This window comes from Pan troglodytes, chromosome 10 (assembly GCF_028858775.2).
Source record: "Pan troglodytes isolate AG18354 chromosome 10, NHGRI_mPanTro3-v2.0_pri, whole genome shotgun sequence".
Classification (NCBI taxonomy): domain Eukaryota; kingdom Metazoa; phylum Chordata; class Mammalia; order Primates; family Hominidae; genus Pan; species Pan troglodytes.
This window is the reverse complement of record NC_072408.2, coordinates 47101612-47120514: the sequence shown is the minus strand read 5'-3', so window position 1 is coordinate 47120514 and position 18903 is coordinate 47101612. Positions and strand designations below refer to the sequence as shown.

At 46.3% G+C, this 18903-nt stretch overlaps 1 protein-coding gene across 2 annotated transcripts in view; it reads left to right on the top strand.

The window, feature by feature from the left end:
• Positions 1-18903, top strand: part of SPMIP11 (sperm microtubule inner protein 11) — a 38319-nt gene that overhangs the window by 18668 nt on the left and 748 nt on the right. Inside the window, exons 1-3 of one of the 2 annotated variants that reach the window (XM_016923520.3) lie at positions 9299-9507; positions 13082-13204; positions 18712-18856. In XM_016923520.3, the coding sequence (XP_016779009.1) occupies positions 9420-9507; positions 13082-13204; positions 18712-18856 (356 nt within the window). In that variant the 5' untranslated portion in view covers positions 9299-9419. Of the gene's footprint in view, positions 1-9298; positions 9508-13081; positions 13205-18711; positions 18857-18903 lie in introns of those variants that run through there. The other variant, XM_001160160.5, reaches the window with a different exon arrangement.

Genomic DNA, 18903 nt, shown 5'->3' with positions numbered 1-18903 from the left:
ACAAGATACAAATTGTGCCGAGTGCTAGGGAGAAAATAAAGGGGCAATGCAATAGAACAGAAGTCCTAAACTGCTGGCCTGGGGGCCAGATGTAGCCTGATGACATGCTCAGCTTGCAGAGTGCTTTTTTAAAAAAAATTTAGACCAACATCTAAAAATCCAGAGATTTTATGTAAAACCAACATTTCTGACTTCTCTTTAAAAATTAGATTTGGGGGCCGGGCACAATAGCTCACACCTGTAATCCAAGCACTATAATTCCTTTTTTTTTTTTTTTTTGAGATGGTGTCTCACTCTGTTGCCCAGGCTGGAGTGCAGTGGCACGATCTCGGCTCACTGCAACCTCCGCCTCCCAGGTTCAAGCAATTCTTCTGCCTCAGCCTCCTAAGTAGCTGGGATTACAGGAGCCTGCCACCACGGCCAGCTAATTTTTGTATTTTTAGTAGGGACGGGGTTTCACCATGTTGGTCAGGCTGATCTCGAACCCCTGACCCCGTGATCCACCTGCCTTGGCCTCCCAAAGTGCTGGGATTACAGGCGTGAGCCACCATGCCCAGCCTATCCAAGCGCTTTGGAAGGCCAAGGTGGGTGGATCATCTGAGGTCAGGAGTTTAAGACCAGCCTGGCCAACATGGCGAAACCCTGTCTCTACTGAAAATACAAAAATTAGCTGGGCATGGTGGTGCATGCCTGTAATCCCAGCTACTCGGGAGGCTGAGGCAGGAGAATCACTTGAACCCGGGAGGCGGAGGTTGCAGTGAGCTGACCTTGTGCCACTGCACTTTAGGTTAGGCAACAAAGTGAGACTCTGTCTCAAAAAAAAAAAAAAATTAGATTTGGCCACACTGGCCCTAAACTGTGGCTGTAAATGACAACAAACAGCTAGAATAAAGTAGCAGCTTCCCCTTCAGATGGTACAGTTTTCTTACCCAGCTTGCTTTACTCATAAGCATTATCTGCCTGGCCCTTACGGACAACTGAGTTTGAAAGTGCCGTAATGAGGAATAACTTGGAGAGGCCCACTTTATTTTACTTTATTTTTTTAACTTTTATTTTTTATTTTTTTTTTTGGAGAGGCAGGGTCTCCTTATGTTGCCCAGGCTGGTCTTAAACTGGGCTCAAGTGATCCTCCTGCCTCATCCTCCTCAAATGCTGAGATTACAGGCATGAGCCACCATGCCCAACAAGAGGCCCTCTTTAGACAGAGAATTCAATGAATTAATGTTTAAGCAACAGCCTGAAGAATGAGGAGCTTGTCATGTATAGAGCTAAGCCTAGGGCTTCATCTTCATAAGAGCAGATTCAAAATCGAGAAAAAATTCAAAGCCAAAACTGTAGCAGGTTACCTCCACCTCCCACTTTGATCAGACTGCTTTCATTGCATCCCAGCCTTGAAATTCATCTCCCAGTTCTGACAACCTTTTTAATAGTGCAGACCCTAACATAGCTATGCACTGTGCCCATCATCCATGATCTCATAACAAAAGAAACCATAGAATAGTATTTCTAATGCCACTATCCTTTTCACAAAGACATTCAGGCAACTTGGCTACCCTCTGCCAAGTTTTGCTTCAACCATATCATTCAATCTTCCACCTGAAAATTACATTCAATGGTAATTTTGTTCTATTCCTAGTATTTTCTTGAAGCCACTTGAATTGCCCCAGAGTTGAAGTCTGTGCTCACATGGCCAAGCTGTGAGACACATAGGCTGACTTCTGGGAGTTCATTATAAGGCCATGAAAAGTGTTGTGCTCCAGAGACACCTGTCGAGACAAAGGTGACTGTATTTGGCTTTTATCTAAGATGTTTAGTCTTCCTAGAGTGATGAGTACCATAACCACAGATGTCAAGTGGGAACTCAGGGCAGCCTGACAATCCTATCATATTCCCCTAGTCACTCTCCCAATCCTCAAGTCAACTATTTCACATCTCCCTCCTTGAATCTCTGAAGCCCCTCTCCCATTCTCACTCTGAGCTAACTTCCTTGCTCCTTATTTCACTAAGAAAATTAGAAGGAATCAGAGACTTTCCATCATCCCATTTAACATTCCACTCCATTCCCTCTGGTTCAATGAATAAACTGATTCCTTTTGTGTACTGGAGCCCATCCCTTCTCATCTACTCAAAGATTTTGCTCCTAAAACTATCATCTTCTCCCTCAGGATTCTCCTTCTTTCCAGATCATTTCCATCAGTATACAAATATGCTATAATCTCTTTCATCTGGCAAGGGAAGGGCAAGGGAAGAAACCTCCCTTGACCATGTGGTCCCCTCAAGTTATTGCCCTCATTTCTTTCTCCACCGTCCTCTCCCCACTACCATCCTGATTATATCAAAATTCCTGGAAAGAGAAGTTTATACTCACGGTCTAGGAAAAAAAAAAAAAAAACCATGCCAATTGCCCCTGCTTTAAATTCATGATCACCAAACTCAAGCGGGTCTTGTTGTCCGCTTGAGTTTAGTGATTATCGCTGCCCAGAAGTTCAAACTACATTTCCTGGTTCCATTCACTCTCCTAGTCTCCTGGAGGCCTTTTCCTACCTTCTCCTGTTTCTTCAAATGTCCAACACCTCCTCCCCCATCCTCATTCTCACATAATGAGTTGCCTTCTATTTCACAGAGAAAACAGAAGCAATTGGTAGATAATTTCCATAAGCTATCACAAACCACATCTATCCATCTACCTGCATCTGTGCCCATATATCTCCTATTATCATGAATGAATGGCCCACGCACCTATTAAGACAAACCCCCTCCATTTTTGACCAGATCCCATTTCTTTTTGCCTTCTCCAAAACACCACTCCAATAATTCTTCTCACTCTTGCATTAATTTGTCCATCTATAATTTCCTCTTCTGGCTGAGCCCAGTGGCTCACACCTGTAATCCCAGCACTTTGGGAGGCCAAGGCGGGTGGATCACTTGAGGCCAGGAGTTCAAGACCAACCTGACCAACATGGTGAAACCCCATCTCTACTAAAAATACAAAAATTAGCTGGGCGTGGTGGTGCACGCCTGTAGTCCTAGCTACTTGGGAGGCTGAGGCAGGAGAATCGCTTGAACCTGGGAGGCAGAGGCTGCAGTGGGCTGAGATCATGCCACTGCACTCCAGCCTGGGCGACAGAGTGAGACTCAGTCTCAAAAAAAAAAAAATCTTCTTCCATCTTAAAACCCCTCATTTCCTATTTCCCTATTCCCCGTAGACGTAAGAGTTGTCTGTTTTGGCTGGGCGCGGTGGCTCATGCCTGTAATCCCAGCACTTTGGGTGGCCGAGGCAGGTGGATCACTTGAGGTCAGAAGTTCAAGATCAACCTGACCAAAATGGGGAAACTCTGTCTGTACTAAAAATAAAAAATTAGCCGGGCATGGTGGCATATGCCTGTAATCCCAGCTACTCAGGAGGCTGAGGCAGGAGGCAGGAGAATTGCTTGAACCCAGGAGGCAGAGCTTTCGGTGAGCCAAGATCATGCCATTGCACTCCAGCCTGGGCAACAAGAGTGAAACTCGGTGTCAAAAAAAAAAAAAAGAGTTGTTTTTTCTGTCTCTGGTTCTTCTTCTTCTTCTTTTTTTTTTTTTCCAGATGGAGTCTTGCCCTGTTGCCCAGGCTGGAGTGCAGTGGCGCAACCTCGGCTCACTGCAAGCTCTGCCTCCTGGGTTCATGCTATTCTCCTGCCTTAGCCTCCTGAGTAGCTGGGACTACAGGCACCCGCCACCATGCCCAGCTAAGTTTTTGTATTTTTAGTAGAGATGGGGTTTCACCATGTTAGCCAGGATGGTCTCGATCTCCTGATCTCGTGATCCGCCCGCCTCGGCCTCCCAAAGTGCTGGGATTACAGGCGTGAGCCACCACGCCCAGCCTATCTCTGGATCTGCCATTCTGTCTTGAGCCCACACCAACCCAGGCACTTGCCATCACCACACCATTAAAACTGCTTCAGGCTGGGTGCAGTGGCCCAGGCCTGTAATCCCAGTACTTTGGGAGGCCGAGGCAGGAAAATCGCTTGAGTTTAGGAGTTTTAGATCAGCCTGGGCAACAGAGTGAGACCTCATCTCTACTAAAAATCAAAAAAATTGGCTGGGCATAGTGGCACGCACCTTTAGTCCCAGCCATCAGGGAGGCTGAGGAGAGAGGATTACTTGAACCCAGGAGATTGAGGATGCATTGAGCTATAATCACACCACTGCACTCCAATCTGAGCAACAGAATGAGACTCTCTCTCTCTAAAAAACAAAACAAAACAAAACCCTGCTGTATCCATTTACCAATGACTCACATATTGCTAAATTAAACGGTAAACTCTTAGTTCTCATTTTATTTAACATATGGGCAGAAAAGTGCAACAGAGCTCAGATGGTTCTGAATCCTGGTACTGCTGAGGTTGCTTGAAATATGTGGCTAGCTGGGAAGGGTTTGACCTTATGGTCCACCACGGGGAACATGCCTCCTACTTTTCTATTACCTCAGAACTGGTTTGGGAAATTCACAACGTGGGGCAGGGAGATTATGGGTAAAATACAGCATTCTCTTCGTCTCCTAGCAAGCCCACATCTACCTTGCTTACCCTGGTCTTTCTCATCCCAAATTCTATGTCCATTAATTCAGGGAACCCACAGTTCCTGAATCTCCAGTCACCCTTTTCCACAAGCTAAACAATCTTGAAAGACTTTCATTTGTCTCCAGAATGGTTCCCTGGTCCCAGTTTCTTCCTGGTTGATTTCACCTTGTTAATACATTCACTCAAACTGCTTGACACCTTTCTGTCCATCTGGTTTTAGCACTTCAACCATTCTGTGGTTCAAATCAGCCACATTCCTTGCCTGGTCCCTTAGCTAGGCCTTTAACAGCAACTATAAAAATGAACCTATTAATAGTCACACTTTTCATTCTTAACACTGTTACTATCATGATATTTTTAAGTCATTCACAATTTTTCCTTGAAGAACGATAGGTTTTTTTTTCCTCCTAGTGGGTGTGAGTGTATTAACATTCAACTCAAAAGGGCCCACTCAAGCTTTCCTTATTAGAGTCATAATGAAAACTCACAGAGGTGAGTCAACACGTGTAATCAAACATTCTGCCAGTCCCTGCCTCCTTCCTACCTCTTCCTCCTGATAAAGAATCAAAATAGAAAAATCGAAGAGGCAAATGGGTGTGGGGAACATACTTTGGTCTATCCTTGACTTCAGAAACTCAGTTTAAGCCAGGTGCAGTGGCTCATACCTGTAATCCCAGCGCTTTGGGAGGCTTAGGCAAAAGGATCACTTGAGCCCAGGGGTCTGAGACCAGCCTGGGCAATACAGTGGGACCCTGTCTCTACAAAAAATTAGTCAGGTGTATTGGCGCATGCCTGTAGTCCCAGGTACTTGGGAGGCTGAGGTGGGAGGATCACTTGAGCCCAGGAGGTTGAGACTGCAGTGAGCCATGATTGCACCAGTGCATTCCAGCCTAGTGACAGAGTGAGACTGACTCAAAAACAAAAAGAAACTCAGTTTATCAAGTATCCAAAGATGTTCAAATTCAGGAGGCTAACTCACACTAAGCAAATTCATAGTGCCTCAGTTTCCTCACCTATAAATGGAGACAATAATGTCTGCCTTATTGTAGAGACTTATTGTAGAGACTGCACAGTAAGTAGAGACTTATTGTGGAGAGGCCAGGTGCGGTGGCTCACACCTGTAATCCTAGCACCTTGGGAGGCCGAGACAGGCAGATCACCTGCGGTCAGGAGTTCAAGACCAGCCTGGCCAACATGGTGAAACTTCATCCCTACTAAAAATACAAAAATTAGCCACATGTGTTAGCGGGTGCCTGTAATCCCAGCTACTTGGGAGGCCGAGGCATGAGAATCTCTCGAACCTGGGAGGCGGAGGTTGCAGTGAGCTCAGATCATGCCACTGTGCTCCAGCCTGGGCAACAGAGCGAGACTCTGCCTCAAAAAAAACAAACAAACAAACGAACAAAAAAAGATGTATTGTGGACATTAAATAAAATAATGTATGTAACGTACCTAAGACCTAGCACATAAAACTTTACAACAGATGATGGAGGAAAAGTTATAAATCATATGTAAGTTCACTATTTACATATAGAACATATACCTTTCCTGTGGCTAGAATACCTTTGTCCACTACTCAAGACATACTTGCCAGGATAGGATACCTGGAAAACAATATTTTTAACCATAAGATTCCTTGAGGTACAAAAAACGCTGGCTGGCTTCAAAGGATATTTCATCTAGGCCCTGAAAGAGGCTGGTCAACTCACTGCCCACAGAAGAGCACCCCGACCAGTGACCAGAACTCTCATGTCTACCAGTTGGGAGATTCCTGTCCCTCCCAGGCTCACCCTTCCTCTTTCTAATACTGGTTGCTCCTGCAGATTCAGCCCAGCTTCCAGGGTTCATTTACCTTCTACTCTGGAGTCTTGAGTGCCCAAGCTTTCCCTTCTGTCCTGCCCAGGGAAGCACAATCCTGTATCAGTCCTTTCCTTTGCTGAATCTCTCTCAACACCAGCTTTGAACCCTGCTCTCCTATTTATTCTTTTTTTTTTTTTTTTTTGACAGAGTTTTGCTCTTGTTGCCCAGGCTGGAGTACAGTGGGGCGATCTCGGCTCACTGCAACCTCCGCCTCCCGGGTTCAAGCGATTCTCCTGCCTCAGCCTCCTGACTAGCTGGGATTACAGGCACATGTGACCACACCCAGCTAATTTTTTGTATTTTAGTAGAGACGGGATTTCATCGTGTTGGCCAGGCTGGTCTCGAACTATCGACCTCAGGTGATCCACCCACCTTGGCCTCCCAAAGTGCAGGGATTACAGGCGTAAGCCACTGTGCCCGGCCATCCTATTTATTCTTAGCTTCATACCTGACACTCCTCTTGGTCCAGGAGGGCCCTGTTCTTTATTCTAGACAAATTCCCTCTAATCTGGCCCTTCTTTGAGAAAACTCCTTGCCTTGTTGTATGAAAATCTTGTGTCAGCCTAGCTCTCACCATAACACAAGTCCAGGCACCCAGAACACTGTTCATTGACCGGAGTCACAGAGAAAATCTCTGCGAGATTTGGGTGGTAGGGAAAGATTATGCCTGTTCTTGTCTTGAGACAATTGAGACAAATGACCTCTCCTTGCCAGACTCTCCAGTGACTACCCTCTAGCCACAGACATGCTGACCTTCAAGCTGTGCACATCCAAAGGGCCTCACTCCAGCTTATCCCACTGCTGCCCTTATCATTTCCCTTCCCTGAGGAATTCACTAATGAGTCCTCAGAGTTGCTCTCATTTCCAATTCCAAATGAATTTCTTTAAAGAAAGGCTCAACCTTGAGTTTCTGGTAAAAGCTGAACTCGTCTTACTTACGTTCTCATTTCCTGGATCCTGTTAGAGGACACAAAAGGTAGTCTTCCCAAGCCTGGCTGGAATGTCTTCTGCTCAATCTCCTAGTCTCCTTGCCTCTCTGAGCTGCCTCTTTGGTGAACTACCTGTTAGGAGACAGCTGGAGATCCCATTCTTAGACTCCAGCAGAGGGCACTGTTGCTCTGGCTTTTCTTTACTTTTTTTTTTCTTTCTTTTTTTTTTTTTTTTTTCTTCTTTTTTTGGAGACAGTCTCACTCTGTCGCCCAGGCTGGAGTGCAGTGGTGCAATCTCGGCTCACTGCAACCTCTGCCCCCCCGGTTTCAAGTGATTCTCCTGCCTCAGCCTCCGGAGTAGCTGGGACTATAGGTGTGTGCCACAATGCCCGGCTAATTTTTGTATTTTTAGTAGAGACAGGGTTTTGCCATGTTGGCCAGGCTGGTCTGGAACTCCTGACCTCAAGTGATCCACCCGCCTCAGCCTCCCAAAGTGCTGGGATTACAGGCATGAGCCACTGTCTCCGGCTTTTCAAACAGGAGCATAAGTGGCACAATTCAACCAAAAATGAATTGGCCAGAGCCACTGAGCCCCTCTGCCTTTCCAAACGGATAAACCTTCTGAAGTTAGAGAAATGTACCTTGGGGCAGAGTGTGATGGCTCATGCCTGTAATCCAACCACTGTGTGAGGCCGAGGCAGGAAGATTATTTGAGCCCAGGAGTTCTAGACTAGCTTGGGCAACATAGCAAGACCCTTTCTCTACAAAAAAAAATTTTTTAAGTAGCCAGGCATGGTGGCACATGCCTGTAGTCTCAACTACTCAGGAGGCTGAGGCAGGAGGATCACTTGAGCCCAGGAGTGAGATGAGGTCTCACTTTCTTGCCCAGGCTGGTCTAAAACTCCTAAACTCAAGTGATTCTCCTGCCTCGGCCTCCCAAAGTACTGGGATTACAGGCCTGGGCCACTGCACCCAGCCTGAGGCATTTTTCTTTTAGACGGAGTCTCGCTCTGTCACCCAGGCTGGAGTGCAGTGGTGTGATCTCGGCTCACTGCAAGCTCCACCTCCCGGGTTCACGCCATTCTCCTGCCTCAGCCTCTCGAGTAGCTGGGACTACAGGTGCCCGCCACCATGCCCGGCTAATTTTTTGTATTTTTAGTAGAGACGGAGTTTCACTGTGTTAGCCAGGATGGTCTCGATCTCCTGACCTCGTGATCCACCCGACTAGGCCTCCCAAAGTGCTGGAATTACAGGCGTGAGCCACCGCGCCTGGCCTGTTTTTCGTTTTTTGAGGCAGGGTCTTGCTCTGTCACCCAGGCTGGAGTGCAGTGGCACAATCACAGCCCACTGCAGCTTCAACCTCCTGAACTTCAGCGATCTTCCCACTTCAGCCTCCCGAGTAGCTGGGACCACAGGCTCGTGCCACCATACCTCAGCCTCCCAAAGTGCTGGGATTATAGGCATTAGCCACCATGCCTGGCTGCAAATACCCTAATCTAGAAGGTAGATTTCTGGGAGGCACAAAGGTAGACTCTTTCTAAAAATTCTTCAACCTGAAAACATTGTGGCCAATCAGCCCCAGTTGCAACAAACAGAGGCAATGGGCAAAGTAGTGAATAACTAAGATTGTGTGACCACCCCCGAGTCACAGGGAAACTTGTAATACTGAGAAATCTGCACCATTAATTTGGAGGGATGGAACATCCACTCAAGTACTTTTATATGACCCTACATGTCCTTCATAGTCTATTCAAAGCATTAAAGGTGGTTTTATGGCAACCCCCAATTTGTGGCCCAGTTCTAGAAGCTATTTAGGGTATTTCATATCTACTTATCAACAAAGACCATGCAGAGCATGGCATTAACTGGGTGGATGAAGGACCTCTGTTGTGTCACCTACTGACAGAATAATTGATTCATCTACCTTACCACAGTGGAGTTTGGTTATAAAGAGCTCATTGCGTCCCTCTACCCAGAACATGCCCTTTCCCAATAGCTGTGGCATGATTCTTTCCAAGCCCTGCCCCCTTCACCCCAGGTACCTTCCAAACCTTGGCAGCTTGGGGAAGTTATGGGTTATCAAGAATATCTCCCAGCTTGCCAAAAATGGATGCAAGGTGTATGCCAATTGGTGCTTGATTCCATAGGAAGGCATCCAGGTGAGTGATACTGTCCAGCACACCTCCAAGCACACACTGACCATTCATATGGGAAGCCGGGTCCATGCTACTTGGACATGCTGAGATAATAGAGAACATCATCTGCCTATACCCTTGACAATCAGCCTGAGGCCTCGGGAACAGACAGATTTCCTAACTGTCACTTGAGCTCAGACCAATAATTATTCTCAGTCTAGACTGGCCACTAGGAATATGCTTGTTCTTTCTCCTCAGTTTCTTTCTTTTTTTTTTTTTTTTTTTTTTTTTTTTTGAGACAGAGTCTTGCTCTGTTGCCCAGGCTGGAGTACAGTGGTGTGATCTCAGCTCACTGCAAGCTCGGCCTCCTGGGTTCACGCCATTCTCCTGCCTCAGCCTCCCAAGCAGCTGAGACTACAGGCCCCTGCCACCACACCTGGCTAATTTTTTTTTTGTATTTTTAGTAGAGACGGGGTTTCACTGTGTTAGCCAGGATGGTCTCCATCTCCTGACCTCGTGATCCGCCTGCCTCGGCCTCCCAAAGTGCTGGGATTACAGGCATGAGCCACCGTGCCCGGCCTCCTCAGTCTATTTCTATTTGTCCAAGGACATCCTACCACCCCTACCTTGCCCAAATTCAAATACCAGCTCAATAATATTGCTTCCAGGAAATGGCCTCGTTGCTATAACCTGTGATGAAGTACAAATCAGCCCCGTGGTTCAGTCCAGGCTTCCAGAACTTTATATGCTAACCAAGGCTTCAGTACTGTTGCTTCTCCAAGTCCTCAACTGTACAGGGAGGGGATTCAAACTGTGCCCCACTCTGGTGGTACCATTATTTCAGATAGAAAATGTTAAAAGAGATTTAATTGGAAGGCAAACGAGAGAGATGAGGGACAGAGATGATGAATGAGTGAGGCCAAGCCAGGAAGAAAAGAAAAAAGCAGGAGCTGGGGAAGAACTCCAGAATAGAAGTGGCATCTCCGCACTCCACCAGAGATTAGTCAGCAATCCTCGGCAATTTCCAAAGAGAATGGTAAACTAATCCAGTTCCTGACAAGCATCCATAATCATGAAAAATAAAAATTTGAGGAATGGGATGACTTCTGCTCCAGGAATACAGAATCGAGGCACTGAAAACGTCAGATGCAGAGGTGGATTTTTTTTTCTTTTCTTTTTTTCTCTTTTTTTTGAGACAGAGTTTCACTCTTATCTCCCAGGCTGGAGTGTAGTGGTGTCATCTTGGCTCACTGGAACCTCCACCTCCGGGATTCAAGCGATTCTCTTCCCTCAGCCACCCTGGTAGCTGGGATTACAGGCGTGCACACTACTCCCGGCTAATTTTTGTATTTTTTATAGAGATGGGGTTTCCCCATGTTGGCCAGGCTGGTCTCAAACTTCTGACCTCAGGTGATCCATCCTCCTCGGCCTCCCAAAGTGCTGGAATTACAGGCATGAGCCACGGTGCCCAGCCAAGAGCTGGATTTTACTCTGCATTTGAGACTGGCTGGAGGAGATAGGGAAAGGGGCCTAGCGCCTTTTTGGCTTGTGTGACAGAATGGATGGAACAGCCAAGAGACAGAAATCTTGAAGCCACCCTAAACAGCTTTCCTTTTCTCACTCCCTCACCAAGTCTTGCTCTTCTGAAAGACTTAAAAAAAAATTAAATTTTTTTCAAACTCATCCTCCCTTGCTCAGGAGTCTGAGATGCAAGCCAAATCTAGCCTGTTTAAGCAGTATATGAATGTATTAAAAAAAATATTGGCTGAGCGCAGTGCCTCACCCCTGTAATCCTAGCCCTTTGGGAGGCGGAGGCAGGTGGATCATGAGGTCAGGAGTTCGAGACCAGCCTGGCCAATATGGTGAAATCCTGTCTCTACTAAAAATACAAAAATGAGCCAGGCGTGGTGGTGAGCGCCTGTAGTCCCAGCTACTTGGGAGGCTAAGGCAGAAGAATTGCTTGAACCCAGGAGGCAGAGGTTGCAGTGAGCCAAGATCACACCACTGCACTGCAGCCTGGGTGACAGAGTGAGACTCTATCTCAAAAATAAAAATAAAAATAAAATAAAATAAAAATAAATATATATATGTATATATATGGGACCAGGTGCAGTGGCTCACACCTGTAATCCCAGCACTTTGGGAGGCCGAGGCAGGAGGATCACATGAGGCCAGGAATTCAAGACCAGCCTGGCCAACATGGTGAAACCCCATCTCTACTAAAAATATGAAAATTAGCTGGGCATGGTGGCACACGCTGGTAATCCCAGCTACTTGGCAGGCTGATGCAGGAGAATCGCTTGAACCCGGCAGATAGATGTTGCAGTGAGCCAAGATCATGCCACTGCACTCCAGCCTGGGTGACAGAGCAAGACTCCATCTTAAAAAAAGAAAAACTATATATATGTGGGGCTGGATGCAGTGGCTCATACCTGTAGTCCCAGCACTTCGGGACACTGAGGAGGGAAGATCGCTTGAGCCCATAAGTTCAAGGCTTCAGTGAGCTACGATTGCACCACTGTACTCCAGCCTGGGTGGCAGAGGGAGACCGTCTTAAAATACATAAATAAATAAAAAGAGAAAAGAAAATAAGAAAATATTGGGAAGCACGTAAAAGCTGCAGTAGGAATGGAAAACTACACATGGTGGATAGTAACCAGAAGCAATGCTCAGAATCATGCCATAGACCTGGTCTGTCACAGACACTACTACATTCAATGCTGTGGTGGACACTACTGGCACCAAGGATGCTGGGCCCTGAATACTGCTGCTGGAAACAGGATGCAGCTTCACTGCTGTCACCTCCTGTCACTAGCGGATAACTTTATATGGCCACTGCTTCCTTGCAACCTTCTTTGATTCAAAATCTGAAACGGATGTGTTTGATTGGCCTAGCCAAAATTCTTTGTCCATATCCTTGCTGAAAGAGAGGTTGGATAAGGAAGAACTAGTCTATTCAGCCTCTATTGTGAGATACAGGTTTTGCTTCATAGGGAGTGATTCCCAAACATAATGAATGCTAGGTAGCCACTATAATACACCACCTTACCAGCCCCATCTCCTGTCCTTCTCCTCTTCACCCAGCACTCGAGGCTCCAAATCAAATAGCTCTCTGATGCCTTTCTAATGCTTCTAAACACTTGTCATTCTGCTGTCTGAAATGCTCTTCCTGATTCTACTGTAACCTACCTCCTTCTTTTCCTCCAAGACTTAGCTCAAACATGACTTCCACTATTAGACCATTTGAAGTTCTGCAAATATGCCAATCCCAGGAAAGGAATGTCTACCCAGATAAGGACCTTTTTCACTTGGACTAACCCTAAGTATGTGTCCAATATCCTGATTCCAGAAGTTGGCCTCTTAAAATCCAGGAGTCAGGGAGAAGCAAGAGAGTGGTAAGGGAGGTCTTGTGATCACTGTGTTCTCTCTCCCTCCCCTCTGTCACAGCCATGGTGATTGGATTCCTGAGGTCCTGAAAATTGGATGTGAGTGGCTAGGAGAGATCCCTGCCATGCATCTGGTTAGCATGGAGACCAGGGAATCAGAGAATCAAATAGTCATTTGCCAAGTACTCAGAACGAGTCTACTCTAATTTCAGACCAGAAGGAACCAGAGCCTACTAGGCTTCCCCCCATTATCTCAAAAGATGGGAATTATTCCGTGCACCAGAATAGCCACACAAGATACCACGAAGCTGTCCGGAAGGTGTTGTTGAAGACGTGTAAGTACCTTGGGGTGGGCATCATGCTAGGAGAAAAAAAGATATGTCTGAGTTCCTAAAGAATGGCTGGGATGAGGCCGGGCTTGGTGGCTCATGTCTGTAATCCTAGCACTTTGGGAGGCCGAGGCAGGCGGATCACAAGGTCAGGAGTTCAAGACCAGCCTGGCCAACATAGTGAAACCCCATCTCTACTAAAAATACAAAAATTAGCCAGGCATGGTGGTGCATGCCTGTAGTCTCAGCTACTCAGGAGGCCTTGAAGCCGGGAGTTGGAGGTTGCGTGAGCCAAGATCGTGCCACTGCACTCCAGCTTGGGCAATAGAGTGACACTTTGTCTCAAAAAAAAAAAAAAAAAAGAATGGCTGGGATGTGGTTGGGTATGGTTATCTGGCAGGAAAAAAAAAAAAGAGCGAAGAGACTGAGAGGAAGAGGGAGAAAGTAGACTTGGTGGGGTAAGCACGATATGATAAAATGAAAAAAAAAAATTTTTTTTGAGATGAGTCTTGCTCTGTCACCCAGCCTGGAGTGCAATGGCGCCATCTCAGCTCACTGCAACCTCTGCCTCCCAGGTTCAAGTGATTCTCTTGCCTCAGCCTCCTGAGTAGCTGAGATTACAGGTGTCTGCCACCATACCTGGCTAATTTTTGTATTTTTAGTAGAGGTTGGTTTGTCCAGGTTGGTCTCAAACTCCTGACCTCAGGTGATCCACCCACTTGGGCCTCCCAAAGTGCTGGGATTACAGGCGTAAGCCACCATGCCCATCAATGAAATGAAATTTGAATTAGACTTCGAAGCAGAAGATCCATGTTTGAGTCCTAGTTCTGCCTCTTTTTTGATGTTTCACCTTTTCTTTTCTTTTCTTGGAAACAGGATCTCATTCTGTCACCCAGGCTGGAGTGCAGTGCTGCAATCATAGCTCACTGCAGCCTCGAACTCCTGGGCTCAAGTGATCTTCTTGCTTCAGTCTCCTGAGTAGCTGGGACTACAGGCATGCACCACCAAGCCTGGCTAATTTTTTAAAAACATTTTTGTAGAGAGGGAGTCATGCTATGTTGTCCAGGCTGGTGTCAAACTCCCAGGCTCAAGTGATCCTCCCACCTTGGCCTCCCACAGTGCTGGGATTACAGGTGTGAGCCACCACACCCAGCCCATTTACCTTTTATCAACCTACTCCCTCATTGGTTTTGCTGTTGTTGTTGTTTGTTATTGTTGTTTTGAGGCAGATTCTCACTCTATCGCCCAGGCTGTAGTGCAGTGCTACGATCTTGGCTCACTGCAACCTCTGCCTCCCTTGTTCAAGTGATTCTTGTGCCTCAGCCTCCTGAGTAGGTGGGACTACAGGAGTGCACCACCACCCCTGGCTAATTTTTGTATTTTTAGTAGAGACAGGGTTTCACCATGTTGGCCAGGCTGGTCTCGAACTCCTGATCTCAGGTGATCCATCTCCCTCGGCCTCCCAAAGTGCTGGGATTACAGGCGTGAGCCGCCACTTAGGGCCCTTCATTGGTTTAAAGGCAGGATGTTGGGGAGAGAAAATGCCTGAGCTATTGTTTTACTAATCTTTCAAAATTATTGGGAGAAAAAAGTATATTGTATATTATCATGCATTATCCCTTTGAGGAATAGTAAGCACAAGCTTTGGCATTTTATTGAACTGGGTTTAAACTGCAAACAAATTCTGTGACTTTAGGCAAGTTCCTTTAACCACAACCTCTCTGAACCATCTGGAAATGGGAATAATACTTTTTAGCACTATTGTCAAGAGAGAACATGTACATTTTAAAAAGCATGTAGCCAGCCTGGGCAACATGGTGAAATCCCATCTATAAAACATACAGCTGGGCACAGTGGCTCATGCCTGTAATCCCAGCACTTTAGGAAGACGAGGCGGGCGGATCACTTGAGGTCAGGAGTTCGAGACCAGCCTGTCCAACATGGCGAAACCCCATCTCAACTAAAAATACAAAAAAATGTTAGCCGGGCATAGTGGCAGGTGCCTGTAATCCCAGATACTTGATAGGCTGAGGCAGGAGAATCACTTGAACCCAGGAGGCAGAGGTTGCAGTGAGCTGAGATGGCACCATTGCACTCCAGCCTGGGGGACACAGCGAGACTCCAAAAAAAAAAAAAAAAAAAATTCGCAGGGCATGGTGGTGCTCGCCTGCAGTCCCAGCTATTCAGGAGGCTCAGGTGGGAGAATCACTTAAGCCTGGCAGGTCAAGGCTGCCATGAGCTGTGATAGTGCTACTGCACTCCAGCCTGGGCAACAGAGCAAGACCCTGTCTTTAAAAAAAAAAAAAAAAAGCATGTAGGACATCAAAGCATGATGTAAGCTGATAAAAAATACAAATAAAAATAAACATCACATAGTGTATGATGCCATTTATATAACATTCTTTTTTTTTTTTTTTTTTTTAGATAGGGTCTCACTCTGTTGCCCAGGCTGAGTACAATGGTGCAATTATAGCTCACTACAGTCTCAAATTCCTGGGCTCAAGTGATCTTTCCACCTCAGCCGCCTGAGTAGCTGAGACTACAGGCATGTGCCACTATGCCCAGCTTTTTTTTTTTTTTTTTTTTTTATAGAGACAAGGTCTGGCTATCTCCCACACAGAGCTCCTCCTGCCTCAGCCCCACAAAGTGCTGGAATTACAGGTGTGAGCCACCATGCCAGGCCTTATAATACTCTTATATGACATTCTTATATAACACTCTTATAACATTCTTTTTTTTTTTTTTTTTTTGAGACAGAGTCTCACTTTGTCGCCCAGGCTGGAGTGCAGTGGCGCGATCTCAGCTCACTGCAAGCTCTGCCTCCCGGGTTCATGCCATTCTCCTGCCTCAGCCTCCCGAGTAGCTGGGACTACAGGCACCCACCACCATGCCTGGCTAATTTTTTGTGTTTTTAGCAGAGACAGGGTTTCACCGTGTTAGCCAGAATGGTCTCGATCTCCTGACCTCGTGATCTGCCCACCTCGGCCTCCCAAAGTGCTGGGATTACAGGCGTGAGCCACCCCGCCCAGCTTTTTTTTTTTTTTTTGAGACGGAATCTTGCTCTGTCGCCCAGGCTGGAGTGCAATGGTGCGATCTCGGCTCACTGCAACCTCTGCCTCCCAGGTTCAAGCGATTCTCCTGTCTCAGCCTCCTAAGTAGCTGGGATTACAGGCACCCGCCACCATGCCTGGCTAATTTTTGTATTTTTAGTAGAGACGAGGTTTCACCATATTGGTCAGGCTGGTCTTGAACTCCTGACCTCAGGTGATCCACCTGCCTCGGCCTCCCAAAGTGCTGGAATTACAGGCGTGAGCCACTGCATCCGGCTCTTATAACATTCTTAAAATGACAAGATTACAGAAATGAAGAACAGATCACTGATTTCCAAAGCGGGGCAGTGGGGGAGGGTGGCTATAAAATGCCAGCTCCAGGATGGGTGGTGATGGAACTGTTCTGTATCAATATATTCAATATATTAATATCATGTTGTGGTAGTGTACCATAGTTTTGTAAGCTGTAACCATTGTGGGGAAGAGTAAAGGGTACACATGATTTCCCTGTTTTTGTTTTTGTTTTTAATAGAGACAGGGTCTTGCTATGTTGCCCAGGCTGGTCTTGAACTCCTGGGCTCAAGTGATCCTCCCAAAGTGCTGGGATTACAGGCATGAGCCACTGCACCTGGTTTCCCCGTATTATTCATTACAACTGTATGTGAACCTATAATTATAACAAAATTAAAGTTTAAAACCTAAAATACTTTCAGAAATCAAAACAGGCACATGTGGAAAGAGGGGTAGTAAGTTATTTCTAATAGCAAAACTTTAATATTTTTCCATTTTTATCTATTCGAGACAGAATCTTGCTCTGTTGCCCAGGCTGGAGTGCAGTGGCACAATCATGGCTCACTGCAGCCTCAACAACCTCCCAGGCTCAAACGATCCTTCCCACCTCAGCTTCCTGAGCAGCTGGTACTACAGGCGTGCACCATCACACTGGGCTAATTTTTGTATTTTTTGTAGAAATGGGGTTTCAACATGTTGCCTGGGCTGGTTCTGGAAGTCCTGGGCTGGAGTGATCCATCTGCCTCTTAAAGTGCTGGGATTACAGGTGTGAGCCACTGCACCCAGCCTCTAATAGCAAAACTTTTTAATAGCTTATTATTAATTAATAGAAAAATAAGCCAAAAATGTAACATCTACTCAATGAATTATTAGGGATTTTTAAAAAATTATTATAAACACCATATAGCAATCCAGAATATTAGGCTATAATTCTAAGTTTTAAAAATATACAAATTTTATACTGGTAGAATTAGACTTATCCAAATAAATAGTAAAAGTACTTTTTTTTTTTTTTTTTTGAGACAGTCTCGCTCTGTCGCCCTGGCTGGAGTGCAGTGGCACGATCTCAGCTCACTGCAACCTCCATCTCTCGGGTTCAAGCAATTCTCCTGCCTCATCCTCCTGAGTAGCTGCGATTACAGGCACCCCCCAAGATGCCCTGCTAATTTTTGTATTTTTAGTAGAGACAGGTTTCACCATGTTGGCCAGGCTGGTCTCAAACTTCTGACCTCAAGTAATCCACCTGCCTCGGCCTCTAAAAGTGCCGGGATTACAGGCATGAGCCACCTCACTCGGCCAAAAGTACTTTTTTTTTTTTTTGAGATGGAGTTTCCCTCTTATTGCCCCAGCTGGAGTGCAGTGGCACAATCTCGGCTCACCGCAACCTCTGCCTCCTGGGTTCAAGTGATTCTCCTGCCTCAGCCTCCTGAGTAGCTGGGATTACAGGCATGCACCACCACGCCCGGCTAATTTTTGTTTTTTTGTTTTTTAGTAGAGACGGGGTTTCTCCATGTTGGTCAAGCTGGTCTCGAACTCCCGACCTCAGGTGATCTGCCTGCCTCGGCCTCCCAAAGTGCTGGAATTACAGGCGTGAGCCACCGTGCCCAGCGCAAAAGTACTTTTTCAAACAGCATCAAAGTCTGATATTATTACAAAAATTTAAGAATATTTAATACCACATTTAGAACATAATAGGCACTAGATAAATTACATCTATTAATAGCATCTAAATGTGAGGTGGTATTAGTTAGGTTTCAGAGAATTACTTGGAGTGAGCAAAGGAAGCCATTTTTTCCAAGAGGAGGGAAGAGAATGAGGATGATTAAGCCAAGAAGAAAGAAAAATAATAGATCAGTGGACCCCATCTTACACATTTCCCAAGTGGGTTGACCACTTGTTTTTCTACCATCTTAGCACTTGGGGAAAGCTCTCTTGGAGATGGGCTTACTAGCAGCAGGAAGAACCAAGACTGATTCATTTGACCATGAAGGGTGTGAGATGCTAGAATCCGGAAGTGAAGCAGGGTGTGGTGACCACACTCCCAGGACCTCTCAGCACCTGGTCCGGCCGAGCAGTTGCTGGGCTGGGCTGGGCTATTGCTGCCCTGAGGCAGAACAGTGAGCAGAGAACTTGAAGGAATTAGATAACCTGCCCTTCCCCCCACCCATTCAGTTCCCAATCAGGTCTTCAGAATCCCCTTGACTGATGCTCAGAACTTCAGCTTCTGGTGGTCCCATGATCCAGGAGTGCGTCCAGAGGAAACCATGCCATGGATCCGGAGCCCACGCCATTGTCTCATAAAAAGCGCGATGACCAGGTTAGGCTGGGACGGGTAAGGGTGGGGAGGTCAAGGGAAGTACTCCT